Genomic DNA, 17,351 nt, shown 5'->3' on the forward strand with positions numbered 1-17,351 from the left:
AACAAAAAAGCAGCAGACTCCCAGATATAGAGAACAAACTAGTGGTTACCAATTGGGAGAGGGAAGGGGGGAGGGGCAAGATAGGGGTAGGGGATTAAGAGGTACAAACTATTAGGTATAAAATAAGTTACAAGAATATATTGTACAACACAGGGAATATAGCCAATATTTTATAACTATAAATGGAGTATAACCTTTAAAAATTGTGAATCATTATGTTGTACACATATATTGTACAGAACTATACTTCAATTAAAAAGTGAACTTTAACTAGTAACAAAAAAAGGAAGACAAGTCATGCGAATTTTTTCTTCCTCCATTGGGACAAATAATTGACATCTTTGATTATTTTTTCCATTGAGTTAATAAGGCAGTTAGTCTAAGTTGGCCAGGCCAGGTTTTGTATTTGACTCCTGTGACTTTCACTGGCTCTGTTTAGCGTACCTTATCATGGAAAACCATTCAGCATCCTTACTTCCAGTAAAGCAGCCACAAATGTTTCAGACCTAAGAAATAGACACTTACCTTTCTTGCATGGGCGGAAGTTGTATCCAGCTATTAAATCGGGGATCATATCTGCTGACAAAATTTGTACTGTGTTTTCCTGTAAAAATATATTTGAGACACTTAAAACTTAAATTCTTTTGTTGTTTTGCACATTTAAAAGCATTTTATAAGATGCCTCTGTTCTCAGGTTTAACAAACAGATGAATTAAGTAGAGGGACTATCTAACACAGTATGAGAAGTGATAAGTCAGAAGAAAAATCTATGTGCCCCTTCAAACGTTTTTCCTTTTTTTCTTCTTTTCTCCTCCACTTTTTCTGTGGGGCGGGGATGAGTTGGAATAAAAATAAATCAACCATAATAATAAAAGCAAGTATGTTTATCAGACTAGTTTTATCCCAAAGTTAGGGTAAAATTTCTGTATTTTGGTGTTTATAGGTTTTAAAAACATGAAGTTATTGTCTATACATAATCAGTTCCAGAGACTAACTTGTGTGATATCTCTGGATAGAACCTTTTTCTAAATGATCCAAGAATTCTAGCAGTGGAAGAGTCCACTCTGTCTCCAGGGAAACAATAGCAATCACTACAATAAGAGTTTGCATTAGGAAATCAGTTGTAGGCTATGACTGTCATGCGAGTTCTGTTTGTGCATTTGGGGAAAACACAGTTGCTGTGATGTATCACATCACATTTATTGAAATGGGAAACATGCGTCCTCAGAGCTGGTTAACCAGCTTATCTCCTCTGTTGAGCCTAAGAAACACAGTAATGCCTCCAAGGTATTAAAATGAATCTTGTTTTACATACAGTTTGACACCAAGGCAAGAAATAGGAGCAAAAGTGTGTATTCCATTTTCTGTGTAGCAACTGAGATGACAATCATCTAAAGCACCTGAAGTCTTAACTCTAAAAGTCTGTTTTTCATTAATGTATGTGTAACTAACCATTGAAATATAGGTACTAAACTTCACCACAGAAGTAAACAGATAGGATTGTATGTGTGTGTGTGTGTGTGTGTGTGTGTACATGCACTAACACGGGCATGTATACACAACACAATTATTAATTGCAAGAATATATATTGAGCGCTCACTATGTGTCTTATGTGTTCTAGGTTCTGGGAATATGTTGGTAAATGAGAAAGACAAAGTCCTCGTTCTTGTAAATAAATAAACACAGACTTGTAAATAAATACATATATAATAATGCTATATTTTCTTTACCAAATACCAGAAAGAAAAATAAAGCAGGGATTGATAGAGGGGAAGCTGGTTTCAGTAGGATGGTCACCTGCTCACAGATATCTTCTGCAAGCCATGCAAATATCTGCAGAATTAGCATCTCAGGCAGTGGGGAAGGTGAGTATAAAGTCCCTGGGCTGGCCATGCATTCAAAACCAGCAAGAATGCTGGGGTGACTTGGACAGAAGTCGAAGTATATCAAGGTCCAGACACGGTGTGTCTTGTGGACTGGTGTCAAATTTCGTCTTTTGTCATAAGAACATTAGGAAGTCACTGGAAAGTTTTGAGCAAATGAGAAACATGGCCTAATTTACCTCTTATCATGATCACTCTGGCTGTTGTGTAAAAAACTAGACCATACAAGGGCTGCTCTGGAAGTGGGGGACCTGTCACGAGGCCATCACAACAGTCAAGGCAAGAGCTGGCTTGAGTGGAGGTGGAGGCAAGATATGGTCAAGTTTGGGATCTATTCTATGGGCACAGCCAATAAAATTTTCTGATAGATTGAGCATTGGTATAAGAAAAAGTGAATAATTAAAGACGACTGCTAGGTTTTTAGCGAGAGGAACCGGATGGAAGGTCATGCAATTTCCCAAGGTGGGGAAGACCAGGCAGGGGTAGTTGGGGGGTTAGGGAGAGAAGCCATGAGTTCTGTTTTGGATTTAACCTTGAGAGGACAATCGGATCTCAAAGCATAAGTGGTGGGGAGGCCACTGGCTAAATGAGGCTGCAGGTGCAAATTTTGGAGTCATTAGTCAAGAGATATTGTTTAAAATCAAAGAACAAGATGAAACTCTTTAGGGAAAGGGTATGGAAATGGAAGATAATGAGTACTGGAATTGAGCCCTAGGGGAGAAGAAGAGAAACTAGCAAAGAAAAGGAATTGTCAGAAGCAGGAGGAAAAGTATGGTGGTATTTAGAAGCCACGTCAAATAGTGTTTCAAAAAGAGGAGTGAGCAACGGAGAACTGACCATAGGATTTGGAAACATGAGGGTTGGTGGTGACCATGACAAGCATTGTTTCAGTGGACAGGAGGGCATGAAAGCCTGAGTGGGGACTCCTCAGGAGAGACTAAGATGTAAGAAAGCAGAGGCAAGAGGATAAGCAATGCTTCTTAGGACTTTTGACATAAAAAGAAGAAGATTATAGCAGGAAGATGCAGCATCGAGAGAAAATTTTATTTAGTTCTTGGTTGTGTTTTTCAATTCAGAGGTACTCCAAAGTCCTTGAGTAGGCAAAAGGGAATGAGGAATAGGCTTTAAGTTGGAGCAGAAACAGTAATAAGGGAGATATGTTTTATCTAAAATATATGGGTAGCTATGGATTTGGTAGCAGCAAGATGCAGATTTTATCTTTTGATTGCTTCTGTCCTCATTGGACTAAGAAGCAAGGCTATCAGCTGAGAGTGAGGAGAGAGAAGGTGTGAAATAACTAACTCAGAGGGTGGAAGAGTGCATTGACCAGGGAAACTTAGTGGAGTTGGCTAGTAGCCAGCATGGTTCATTAGTAGCCAGCATGGCCGTATGGTTTTCTATGTCCACATTTAGTTGCTCAGGGGGAGGGGAGAGGTGGAAGAAAGTTGGGTTTAACCAGGACCAGGGCTTTACCAGGCAAGCATAATAGGAGAGAAGGACACGAGGGCTGCAGGCGTATGCACTAATGTGACTATAAGGATGGGCAACAGAATATAAGCTCAGTAAGGAGGGAAGTAAGGGCATGAGGGGATGATGGACAATGAAAAAGTGGTAGGGTAGAGTGAAGGAGGTGGCATTTCCAGGATAACAGTGGGTAGCTGCCACATAAAGGGGCAGCAGGTGGTAAAATCTGAAGACATCCTTTCAAGTGGTGAGTTTTAAGGATGTGGGAGTGGCAATGAAGAAGAAGTAGAAAAGCTATCAGCCTACAATAATGTGAAATATAAGGGCGGGGGTGGGGAACAGAACATAGTCCGCATTGAAGAGGGTGGCTGGGAAAACAGTCCTCTCAGAGAATAGCCAGGTTTTGATTAGAAAAGAAGCTGAAGGGACCATTTAGGGAAGAGTTTAAGGATTATAGTGATCTTGTTGATGTGAGATCATGAGTTCCAAGGATTGCATGGGAGGGTTTGGATGGCCTGGTTGGGTGGTAAGTCAAGTTTTATTTGGGGATTACAGAAAGAGTTGAGGATTGCAGAAAGAGTTAAGAGTGCCAGGAGTGAGTATGACCCAAAAGACTTGGATCCCACAAAGGGAGGCTCCAACCCAAGGAAGGATGATGTCTAGAGTTGGTTTATAAGAAAGTTTTTGTAGAATTTGCAATCATCTCCCTGTAGAAAAAAGCCATTCTTGATAGTCAGGTTTCAAGGTTAATTCCCAAATGTAACTCAGTTGTAAGATCAGTGTTGTTAAGAGGAATTAGAATATACACACCATGTATAAGAGTGTTTCTCTGTGAAGTTTGGTTTAGAATTTCCATTTGGAGGAAGACATCTGCCTCCTTTCAGCAATGGGACAGATGCCTTCACATGCTGAGCACTGGTGGTGGAAATCAGCTATTTGCTTTGCTTATTGGTGGTAATGCCAGTGGCCTTCACTCAGAGAAAAGGCTAAGCAGGGACTGGTGTGATTTCGATGGAAGATGAAGAAAGGGTTTCCAGAGGCAGAGTCAATGGTGTGAAAAAAGGGCAAGGATGGAGGATGGGAAGATAAAAAGAAGAAAAATGTTCTAAAGTTGGCAAAGGATGTGCAGAGGGGATAACAAATCTCAGAAGGAATGAGTGTAGTAGAGTGAGGAAAGTGAGATAAAATGGGGACATTCATTTCTTCCTTGTGGCTTTCATTGACACTACTTAGAAGCTTGCGTGGGGTAGCCACATGCAATGGAATTTTGGAATACTCTTCACTCCTTTAGTTTCTTCTCATCTTTTCCATTTTCTTCTAACCCTTCCTCCACTTCTTCCCTTTTTTGATGATGTCCTGTCACCAGACCCTGTTGTTGACTATCATTTGGGAGATAGGTAAAATGGGGCAGGGGTGGCAGTTTTCAGCCAGTGGTGGAGGGGAAGGAAGCAGGAAGACAAGGAAATCCCCCGCGGGCAGTTTTTTTGGGAGTCAATCATCAGTAAGTGACAAATGTAAATTGGTTCTCTGTAAGTTGGGGCACTGAAGGAATATATGCATGTATATTAGCATATTACAATGCAGTCTATCACTAATGACATGAAGGGAGTTAATAGGAGTTAATATCTATAGCTGAGTAGGAAAAAAATGTATGTATCCTGCTTATATTTCCAGTAACTCATATGTTTTATGATTTCAAATTTTGGTACTGTAATCAAGATAATCAGTAAATAAAATTATATTTGTATTTTATGAGTATGTATTTGTGTTTTATGAGCATGTATTGAAATGTACATTTTTGTATTTCATTCAAAGACATGCATCTCAGGCACCAATTTCATAAGAACTAAAGTTTAACTTAAGATTTCATCTTTGGAACTGATGTATACATAACATTTAAACTCATAGATTTTTAATTTTTCCTCCCTGTCAGTAGTGAAATTAAAGCATGTTGTATATTATTATAGGATTGCTGTTCTTTTTTTTTTTTTTTTGCGGTACACGGGCCTCTCACCATTGTGGCCTCTCCTGTCGCGGAGCACAGGCTCCGGACGCTCAGGCTCAGTGGCCATGGGTCCAGCCGCTCCGCAGCATGTGGGATCCTCCCGGACCAGGGCACAAACCCGTGTCCCCTGCATTGGCAGGCGGACTCTCAACCACTGTGCCACCAGGGAAGCCCAGGCTTGCTGTTCTTTATAAGTTTTGGTATTAACTGCTTCCTTTTTAGTTGTATGAGGTATTATAAAATGAAAATCCTATATTTTTGAGATGATGGTGTCCCTTCATGGTTTTCTAAATGGGGAATAATGAAGAGCTCTTTGGGAGCCAGTAAGAGCCACTGTCCATGGTGATACAATACTGATTTAATTTCACAAGATCAAAGGCAAATGCACAATAGTTGTTTAATATCTAATTAAATACATATGTTTATGTGAGGTGGGGAGTGTGATACACTGGTTAAAGGCTGAGGCTCTGGAGTCAGACAGACTTACGTTGGAATCACTCATCTTCTTGCAAGCTGTGTGTCCTGGCAAGTTGTTTAAACTCTTAGGGCTTAGACTCGTCATAGTAAAACTAGAGCAATCATGCAACAGGCCTCATGGGATGGTCATGAGGATTAAGTGAAATGATGCAGATGAGTGCTTAGCAAAGTTCCTGGGAAATAATGAGTACTCAATAAATACTACGACTAATACCAAAATGGTCAGCTGTGGTTAACCAGATGGATGGAATATGAAGCTCCATGGAAACCATTTAAGGGATGGTGGTGGATGTGTGTTTTGGTACCTAGCTGAGATACTTTTACCAGATTGGTACACCTGTTCCCTACCTGATGGTTGTTGGTTGTTCATGGTCACAGCTGCTCCCTCTCTAGAGAACTGCCCTCAGCTGAACTGGCCACTTCACTGCCCACCCTCACCCCCACCTGGGGGAAGGCCTCAGCCAATGACTGATTGGTTGACATGAGGTACAAAAGACTGGCCTGCTTGCCTCACAGTGTGACCAGTTATCCTCTGCTTAGGAGATGCTAATCAGTGGCTCATCAGCATTTACCCAGATCTATACTAAATGACCTCAAAGGCGAAACAAGTCAGGGACGGAATGACTCAGATTTGCAGGTGGAACTCCCAAAGTTCTAAATAAGGGTCTTACAGAAAGAGAGTTGTGAGCTGCTAGGCCCATATGGAGACTAAAAGTAAACAATATATAGTAATTAAAGTTTTACTAAAGTTCAATTTTGAGCCTCCTGGCGGCTAAAGCAAAAGAGACACATTAAATCATATGATTGGCATTAGAAGTAATTGTTCAAAGCACACCATGCCTCGGTACTTTGGTTTGACAAGGACTTGTCACGCAGGTCTTCACATAGAGCACGCTGAGTGGTGGCAGTGAAAGGTGCCCCTGCAGGAAATGCAATGCTATGCTTTCTGTAGTCTTTTCTCACAGCATATTTGTTGAGGGCTTTAAACTGAATCACTGCTCCTCTCAGGGGTCGGGGGTGGGGGGAGGCAAATCAGTGAGGTCCAGTGGAGTAGTTTTATGGGAATCTGAATTAGCTCAACGATAAAATCTCGATTCTCTAGACTAGAGGAAGGAATATGTCCCTTATACTCGCCCCTAATCCCCCCACCCATCCTCTCGGTTGTGTGTCTGATAGAAGTTGAACAGTAAGCAGTGGCGGGTTATTTTGGGCAGGGGTGGGGGTGCAGGGGTACACCCAGGGAGCAGGTTTTCTGTGTTGCTGATTAAGGTCTGTCTCACAGGAATGGGAGGTTCATAGTGATTTGTGAAAACTGAGTTGTCGCCCCAAGACTGGTCTTTTAGCAGAGGCTTATCCCACGTGGGAACGGAGGTGGGCTGAGAGAGCACCATCATTAGAAACAGGACTTTCCATGGGACTTCCCTGGTGGTCCAGTGGTTAAGACTCTGCGCTTCCACTGCAAGGGGTGTGGGTTCTATCCCTGGACAGGGAACTAAGATCTCATATTCCACGCGGTGCGACCAAAAAAAAAAAAAAAAAGGAAAGAAACAGGACTTTCCAGCCTTCTCTTGTCATGTGTTAGTTTTCATCTGGCCTTCAAGAAAACAAACAAACAAAACCCCCAAAACGAAGTTCTGCAGATTCTTTTTTAGATAAACCTGCTGGCTGTGTACTGTTTCCTTACAAACGCTCTATTCTGTTCAAATCACTTCCTCGGAAGAAGAGATTAAACAGGAAATAGAGAGTTTACAGTGGGTTGTATATTGGCCAGGGTTTTTGTTTTGTTTTGTTTTAATATATCAAATCAGTCATTGCAAAGATAAGTTAGAGGAGAGATATTACATATTTTTGTTCCTAATCCAAATCTGTTTCTCCCAAAGCCCCGGAACCATCTTTCCAAAACTGAAAGATATGAACCAACAAAGCTGATCTTGAGAAAGAATGTCCCCTTCTCTTCAAAGAAATGTTCTTGGAGGGTGGCCTGGGTTGTTTTCCTTTAAGATTTTCTAGGGTGAACAGACGTAACAATTTTCTATAATTTGCCTTTGTGCAGATGCTGAAAGAGAACATTCACCATAAAATATATGCAGTTTATGTAATTTCAGCTGGCTGTTCTGGGGTTTTAAAGCAAAAATGTGTACCTGCAATCTGTTTTATGGTTTCTCACTCATAATGATCTCTGTTACACAGAAGGCTACAACTGCAACCCCTCCTTCACGTGCAAGATTTCCAAAAATATCTTGATAATTTTGTGTGTTCTGCAAGGCGCAGTGTTCTCCCTACATTAGGCTTGGGAAGTGTATTCAAATGTTGCCTTTCTCTTTGTGATACAATTATGAAGTAATTGCATCAACAGGGAAGATGGTGGATAATCTGTGGACAAAGCCCTTGCAGGAGATGCAGCAGCCAGAACAGGTGTCAAGTAATGAACGCTGCAAAGGAACTTCAGCTCAGGTCACGTACAGCGCGACAGCAGATAACGCTTATTTATTGAAACTGCATATTATTATCCTGATAAAATGGGAGAAAAGTGGTGGAGAAGGTGGTGAGAATTCTTAATAGTTGCCGCTTGCTACCTCCCTTGAGGGAGTCTGGGCTTACGCTGGTGGCATTTCTCAGGGGATGGATCAGGAGAGGGGCTGGGCGTCACGGTGAAGCCAAATCCCCAGACAGTCCATGAGTGAATGCACTGCTGCGTATGTCCCCTGCCAGCTCAACGGTGGACCCTCCCTCTGTCAGCCCACTTCACCGACTACTTCGTTTGTCCCTGCTGCACAGAAATATGTTTTCCACGGTAACTACAAAATGGACTGCCGCTGGCACCTCTCATCACACACAGACTTGTTGAGCACCTACTGTTAAGTGGTTCAATAGTTACCATTAGGGTTCCATTGGTCCTCTCCGCCCAACACAAACAGGAAGTTTTCCACCTCCACAACGCAGTGATGGGCACTGTTGTATGGCATAACTGGAATTGAGAAAAAAAAAAGACGTATAAAATCTTCCATCTTAGGACTTGATACCTTGGCTCACTAGTTATGTGATTTCCCCAAAATGTATAAAACGTGAAACTAAGTCAGAAGGAAGAAAAGCACATAGACAAGCAAAGTGGGGCACCCACCAATCCACAGTGGCTCAGCGGTGTGCTCCCAGCAATTGCCAACCCCACCCCTTTTGATTAATTTTACATAATGTTATTCTGCAAATTAGTCAAGAACAACCTATCGGGCTGCTTTCAATTCTTAAGTCCTCCTCACCTGCCTGATGATGGGGATCGTGCGGTCTACAACCATAACGGACACTCCCAAATGGTCAGGGCTGGGGCTTACTTCTTGGAAGAAAGAACCCAGCATCCACTTGGAGCCATTAAGCCGCTCTGCCCAAACTTGGCTTGCTGGCAATCTTTCCATAAACAGACTCAGGGTGCTTGGTTGCTTTCTATTCCACAGCAATGAGCAAGCTGAATTTCCATACAGTTTTAAGTTTTTAAATTAAGGTCCTGCTGATTTAATGCCTTCTCCAAATGTATATGCTTAATTTCCTGTACAATGTCATTAGCAGCACAATCACACATTTTCTATCTATCTGCTTAAGAGCTCTTCTGGAACAAAGATAAAAACTGTCAGGAACATCATAAATATCCATTCCCCTCGTCTTGCCCTGCCCTGCCCCAAATGTGGTGGCTGTGAGGAGGGCGGCGTGATTCAGAAACCCACCAAAGGTTTCGCTGGATCTGTTCTCATTTACATTTTCTTTGGGGACACACACAACAAGAATAGGACACCCCTGTCACCCCGTGTGCAGTGCAGTGTTAGTCTCTGCTATTATTACATCATATGGTGAATGTAAACTTACACAGCATTTAGTTATCATATCACAGGCAGTGGTTTGGGCCCAGTGACACCAGTAGGAAAAATGATGTCCTTGTTCAGCTCATCATATGGACACCTTAAATCTAGGTGAGGACAAATGGGGAGGTGATATGCATGTTCAGGCAGGGAACTTATTGCTTGACACGGATCAACAGAGCATTTAAGAAACCAGTGCAGTGGGAAATCAATATGAGTCAGGGCCAGCTCGTACTCTGTACTCCTTTGCCAATGGAGAGAGAGAGAGAGAGAGAGAGAGAGAGAGAGACACAGAGAGAGAGAAACGAGCCTATCTTATACCCAATTTACTTTGGATGATATATATCTCATTTCACTTTGTTTTTATTATCTTTTTTCTCAGAATGCACTTATGCTGGCTAAGATATGTAAACAAAAATAAGGAGAAACAGGCATAGCTTTGAAACCTGTAACACAGGTTCCAAAAGAGCAAATCAGGTCGTTTAAGCTTCATATTAAAAGATTTTAGGGGGCTTCCCTGGTGGCGCAGTGGTTGAGAGTCCACCTGCCGATGCAGGGGACGCGGGTTTGTGCCCCGGTTCGGGAGGATACCACATGCCGCGGAGCGGCTGGGCCCGTGAGCCGTGGCCGCTAAGCCTGTGCGTCCGGAGCCTGTGCTCCACAACGGGAGAGGCCACAGCAGTGAGAGGCCCGCGTACCGCAAAAAAAAAAAAAAAAAAGATTTTAGGAATTTTCATTATTTTATTATGTATTCACTTTTACTGTGAATATTCACTATTTTTGAACTTATAGCCACGAGGGAGAAGACATTGGTGTGGAAACCCTGGATTTCTGGGATCATGTAGAAAGTGGGTGTGCCGTGGATTTGTGTGGCCCATGAATTAGGTCAGTTGATTTAGGGAGTCACCTCGGCAACGTCTTTCTGCCCCTCACCCCTTAGTTATCTCTTTGGAAAATGCTTTTAACCATATAGCTCCTGCAGGCATCACTTCTCAGAGTCCATTGGGGCAGAGTATATGTTGAGTTCATGCGGCAGCTAAAACTGGGTGACTGGATACGTTTTGAACATCTGTTTTTCTTTTCTTAAATTAACTCATCATTGTTTGGATTATACCAAACACAAAACTATGCTACCCATATATTATGTATAGTGTGTATTTTGTGAACAGCCTGGTGCTACTCTGGTTTATCACAATGCCATCTGGGCAGTAAACTTACAGCATTGTCACCTGTAAGCATATACTCATAGGAGACATGCGTGTAAGAACAGAGGCAACTGATACAACCAACTTACTTTATGACTACCAGTCTTCCAATATTTATTTAAAATTTTTGGTCAGTTCAATGCCCACATTTTATTAAGTAATAAAAAATCGTATTATCTTCTTTTTAACCAGAAGTCCAGCTTTATAATAAAGCACAGACTCTGAAAATAGAACAACAGTTACGTTTTGTTCTTGTCATTTACTTGCTCCCATTCAGGCAGAAATTAAGTGAAGAAAAGATTCTTAAGCCTCTTTCTCATTTGATTACCCCTATTGTTATGCTTTATGCAAACAAATGAAACTATTGCACTAAACTAACTATTGAAACCTTCAAAATACGAGAAGGTCTTTGAAATGCTAATATAAAGCCTGTTTGAAGATATTCTCATTTATCTACCCATTTTTACTCTTGTTTTAAAACCTTGTATGCTATATTTCTTGGCTCTTTCAGCATTTTCATTCCTGAATTGTTGTCTTTTCTGATTTATTACTGTGAATTGAGAGGCTATAAATATACACAAATAACTTTTTGGGATTATTCTGAATGTAAAACGCTCCAAATCTATTAGAAAAAAATCAATATGAAATCAATGTTTGAGTTTTACAAAAGACCTCATTTCTTTGACTTCTGATTAAACCTGAACGAAAGCAAAATAAAGAGGGCAGTGATCAAGAGAAAACATCTGCTTAAAATGGCACTGGGTACCGCAATTATTGATTATCTTTTAAATAACAAGGAAGACATGCCCTCTCCCTTCCAGATTTCTCTAGGGATGCACGCTGGCCTCGCCCTCAAAGCAGGTACCAGAGGAGAAGTTTGTACTCCCTGTTCATATACAGCCCGGTGTGAGTTTTTAGCGTGTCAGTCAGTGAGTTACAGGGAAAGGGTAAAGAGAAGCTAATCAGGATGAAATGAGATTAAAGGCTGTCTAATTTTACAGGAACTGTGATCCATCAGCCACTGTGAAAGTGACAGTGGAAATGAATGATGGAGACAGACAGGTGGGGCTGTACATTTCACTGATTTATCCTCAAATGCACTGGGCCTTATTTTATTGAGTGAACATGACCGCATTTATCACGACTGTCATCTAAACCCACTTCCCTCCATTTAAAAAGGTCACTTTACTCACAGGGAGTAGGAGAGAGGCACTTTCAAATCAGATTTAAAGTCTAATAACACGTGTTCATAAGGCCCTTTGTGAAAATTCTCAACTTTATTAAACAAACTCGAAGTGCTAGAAGGAAAGGGGAAAAAAAGCCAGAAAACTGAAAAGGAAGAAACCTTTGGTCATCCGAGGGAGCACGTTCATTTAGTCTCTAAGTCTGAAGCAATTTGTACCATTTTTGCCTTTCCCACTCCAAATACCTGCTATTCTATTCTAGTCTGGGAAATTCAATAAAACATTTACATTTAATATTTTTAATTAAGAAAGTAGGAAGCAGGCCATCCTTGGAGAGGGTACTAAGTCATAGTATTTACTCTGCCGAATGACTAATCATCATACACTCAATAAATGTTAGCCATTGTTACAAGCTGAATCTCTGCCACAATTCACTTACATACCTGTTAATTGTTTTCCCATAATTTTAAGGCCACAAAAATCTCAGTGACAAAAATTCTTTTACCCCTCCCTGTACAGTGACATGAAATGTACTGGCATGGTGTGCACAAAATTGGTCTTTGTGGATATGAAAATGAAGAGTCAAACTCTCAGAGTATTTTGTGTTACTTTTCACAATAGGAACCACCATTTACCAAACATTTACTATGTGCCAGGCATTGTGCAGGTGCTATATACATATGCGTATATGTAATTATATTTATATATAGTTACCTATATTATATCTCTGAAAATACAACAGCACTTATGATTCATTCTTACTCGCTCCTAATCAGTCAGAAACTACATGAAGGAAATAATATATGATATTATAATACATGATAAAATATAATACATAATAAAATATATCTATATTTTATTTGCCTATATCTCTCATTTAATATAACTAACTATTAGGGAGGCATTGGTCATTCATTTTATTTCTGTAAGAAATACTGAGGCCTTGAGAGGGTAAGTCACTTGTTGAAGGTCAGACTCAGCTAATGAATGGCAGAGATAGAATCCAAACACAGGGATATCTGGATCCCAACCCATGCTCTCATCCATTTCACTCTACTGATTTTCAATAGGTATGTTCATCCGACCAGCAAGTAATTACCGAGTACCTGTGTGTTCAATGATGGTGTTCTTGAAATTTCTGTATAATTTTTTGTTATTGAATCACATTTTAAATGTTTCTTATTTTCATATTTAAAAGAATCCGTAATAAAGCAAGTGGACATTCCTTTACATTTTTTTCTATAAATCCACATATTCAAATAGTGGATTTTCTTAAAGTAAGACACATTTACATGTATTTGATGGAGCCAGAAAAACACTGACCAAATCAGCTAGTTAAGGATGGGTAGAGTCTATTGGCAGAGGGTTTTTATTTATTTGTTGAACAGCGAGGGCATATTTCAACCTTGCAAGCAGATTCAAAGTATCTTGGGCACAGAGACCCTTTTCCTGGCATAAAAAGGTGCAGGGGTCCTGCTGCATTTACAAAGGACTTGTTCTGCTTAAGATCCACACTCCTGTTTCCTCCCATATTTTATATCTAAGGAATATATATACCCCTTCCAACAGAAAGTATAGGTATCCTTTGCAACCACAGATTTGCATGAACATCCAAACAAGATTGCATAGGGCTATGGCAAGTTTATAGGATTGCTAAATACATGGCTGTTGAATGTTTATCATTTCAAGTAACATTTATGAGGGCCTTGATTTCCTTTTGGCTTCAAATACATAAACTTACAAAACTGTCAAATATGACATAATTTTTTGGAAAAAGTAATTAATGCCCATGTTTTGTAAAAATACAGTCTTATAAAAAATAATGATATACAGGAACAATAAGTTTTCCTCTTATGCCTCTCAGCCTTGCATTTCCCTACTGCAGAAGCTATCCCTGTTATTGTGTTCTTGGATTTTTCTTCCAGAGAGATTATATATACAGGTCATTTTTTTTAATACAATTGACACAGCATTCTATGGGCACACTGTTTAGTACCTTGCTTTTTTTGCACTCAAGAATACATTCATTTATTCATTCCTCACCAATCAAAGACCTGTTCAGCTGCTACTGTATGCCAGGCAAGGTTCTACCTGCTGGGGAGGTCATGACAGCATCAAGGAACGTTCTAGTCAGGGGAAGCATGTAATAAACATGGACACAAATAAATAGGCACTTTTGTTTCAAATGATAAGTGCAATGAAGAAAAGTAAAGCTGGGTCCAAGGAGGGGAAGGGACAGCGTGAGGAATTTTGAGAGTAGTCAGGGAGGGCTTTCTGAACAGATGACTTCTGAGCAGAGAATTGACAGAAGTGAGCAAGGGAGCCATGCAGGGGTAGTGGTAGGCACAGATGCAGGAATAGCAAGTGCCAAGGCCCTGGGGCACAGGTGTGGAGTGTAGCAAGAACAGCAAGAAGACCAAGAGCAGAAGGATCTGAGTGGAGGTCTCGGAGGGAGACCGAGGCCATATCTGTGCGATGGTGCAGTCTTGGTCAGAGGACGACACTCAGATTGTCTACCAGCCCATTCTTTTCAACAGCCATACACTGTTTCATCTGATGGGTGTCCTATAATGTGCCCCATCCCCTTCTGATGGCCATTTATTAATTCACTCAGCAAACATTTACTAAACACTCATTATGTGCAGATTCTTTTCTGGTTGCTGGTAATAAAGCAACGAATGAAGCTGACAGCGTCCCTGCTCTCCGAGACCTAAATGACAGGGAAAAGAAGAATGTAAACTAATACACAGTGGAATGCACAGGAACACAGCCAGACGATGACAGACAATGTAAAAAGGAAAAAACAGGACAGTGTGTTAGAGAGTGAGTGCCTGGCTATCGCTCTAGCTGAGGTGGTCAGGGAAGGCCTCTCTGGGGACTGGCATTGAAGGTAAATTTTGAAGGGTGAGAAAGGGCCATTGCGAGAAAATAAGGGGAAGGGATCCATGCAGAGACCCTGAAGCATGAATGAGCTGGATGTGCCTGAGCAGCCCAGAGAAAGCCTCTGTGTCTAGAGCACCGAGGGTGAGGGCTAGAGAGGCATGAGAGAAGTCAGGAAGCAGGCAGAGGCTAGGTAGATGGGTCTTTAGAAGCCAGGATAAGTGGTGTCGATTTTATTCTTAGCATGATGGAAAGGCATTGGAGGGGTTTTAGCAGCAGCAGGACATGATCTGATTTATGTTTTAAAAATATCACTCTGGCTCCTAGGGATGTTGTAGGAGTGAAAGAGGGAAAAGAGGGGGATCAAGCAGGGCGCCCCTCCTGTGGTCCAGATGAGGGATGATGGAGGCTGGATGAGGTAGGGGCGCTGGGGCTGGAGGGAAGGGGATGTGTTGAAGGTTGCTGCTGTTACAAACAGTGCTCTGCCGAGTGTCCTCATGGGTCCACAACACGCATACATGTGCATTTATCTGTAGGATTAATTCCTCCAAGTGAAATCACTGGGCCAAAGGATGGGTGCGTTTTACATTTTAATGGATATCATCACATCATACCCCTTTTTATATCTGTAACTTTGCCAACACGGTAGGTGAACAACTGGTGTCTAGTTAAAATTTAAATCTCCATTCATTTGTGATAGAGGTTGAGCATCTTTCCATATGTTTCAAATCCATTTGTATGGTATACATTTTTCTGTTGGTTTTTGACTTATTGATATCATAAGTTGCCTATAGTTACGTGATTGCTGTTCTTAAAGTGTTCTTTTCTATAGAATTATCTAAACTGGCAAAATAAATGATATTTTGGAAGCATGGTATTGCTAGAATATATATTTGTGCAATATTTACTCATTAAAACAAATTCAAATAGTAATTACATGCTGTTGAAAACAAATATAACCTGAAAGAAAGGTGCCTCAGTCTAATGACATTGAAAGAGTATTTCTTGCCATAGGATTGTAGAGAAATTTTTTTTCTTACATTTTCTTCCATTTTATAGTAAGTATAATTGAGAAACATAAATGTTTAAAAATTTACTAGTCTAATCCTACCATCTTGTCTTTCTGCAAAGATCTAGAAATTTGGCCAGTGCTTCTCTGGAGGTAGAAACAGACACATAGTCAAACATTTTACAAGAAGCACGTGCTTGATACATATTATTGAATAAATAATGCACAGAAAAGGCTCTGTTACTTTTTTCTCTGTTGTATATGGATGGTTACTATCCCTGTAAGCTGCAAATAAATGGAAATGTTTTGTGCATTTGGGAATGACTTGATCATTATGGACAGTGAGTCTGGAAAACCAAATCCCGTAAGAAATTCACATGGTCTGAATCCAGTGATGAGTTGGTGAAGGTTCTGAATTAACCCCAAGGTGGCCAACACCTTCTCCTCACTCCCAACTTATTCTGCACACACAGAGCTGGGTTCCCACAGTCCCACTGGAGCAAAGCTGTTGAAGTGAGTTCGAAATGTATAAATCTGAAAAAAAGTGCCCATGCGTTAGGTTTTGGAGGCTATGCAAGAACAAGAGAGTTTGCTTCTCTTTCATAACACAAAATTGTATCTAAGGGAGAGTTTTCCTGACAACGAGTATTGCTTTGTGACTCTGTCCTCTGTGTCACTATTGTAGTAAATGCATGCCTTTACCCTATACTTGCCAAGTCATGATACAGTGTATTAAAATCATCTGTCTTTTGTGTGTCACGCCCTAAAGGATCTGTAAGCTCCTTGAGTCCAGACTGTGTCATTTCTATAGCTTTATGCCCACCACAATGCCCAGTACATAGGATAGTAGAGCCTTAGTCATCGCTACAGCTTTTATGCCTAATACAGTAATTAGAAATATTAATGAATCAATAAATGTTAGTAGCATGAATGAGTGAATGCTAACTAAGAGAGACTGTGGCATTTACTTCTTTGGAAGGTGTAAAAAATGTACGGGTACCAGAAGATGTGAAGGAGGGAAGAAGTGAAAGAAAGGGAAGAAAGGGAGAAAGATATATGCCTTAGATCAGGATTCTATGGCATCTAGGATGGATGTCACCCTATATGCAATACATGTGTTAAACAAAGGAGGTTTGTAAGTTCTTCAAAGACTGTGACATATTTCTTTAGGATCTATCATAGGCCTAATTGTGCCAAGGTCAAAGGTTTTCAATAAATCCTTGTTGATTTACAGTTTTAGCTCTGAGCACTTAAATGGAGGGAAATGCTAACAACCAGCGGAGGCTGAGGGGACTTAAAATAAGACTTCTATTAGCTGTTCAAGCAAAACTCACTTTTCAAATTACGACTCTATTATTACAATGCGGTGTACCAACTATTTTATTTTGTTTAGTT

General features: G+C 40.6%; 1 protein-coding gene across 1 annotated transcript in view; it reads right to left on the reverse strand.

The window, feature by feature from the left end:
* The window catches only part of KLHL14 (kelch like family member 14), a 99,285-nt gene that overhangs the window by 12,758 nt on the left and 69,176 nt on the right, over positions 1-17,351 (reverse strand). Inside the window, exons 3-4 of the mRNA XM_060119555.1 lie at positions 8,709-8,798; positions 526-604 (exon numbers count right to left, since the gene is read on the reverse strand). Of these exons, the coding sequence (XP_059975538.1) occupies positions 526-604; positions 8,709-8,798 (169 nt within the window). The remainder of the gene's footprint in view (positions 1-525; positions 605-8,708; positions 8,799-17,351) is intronic.

This window comes from Mesoplodon densirostris, chromosome 15 (genome assembly GCF_025265405.1).
Source record: "Mesoplodon densirostris isolate mMesDen1 chromosome 15, mMesDen1 primary haplotype, whole genome shotgun sequence".
Taxonomy (NCBI): Eukaryota; Metazoa; Chordata; class Mammalia; order Artiodactyla; family Ziphiidae; genus Mesoplodon; species Mesoplodon densirostris.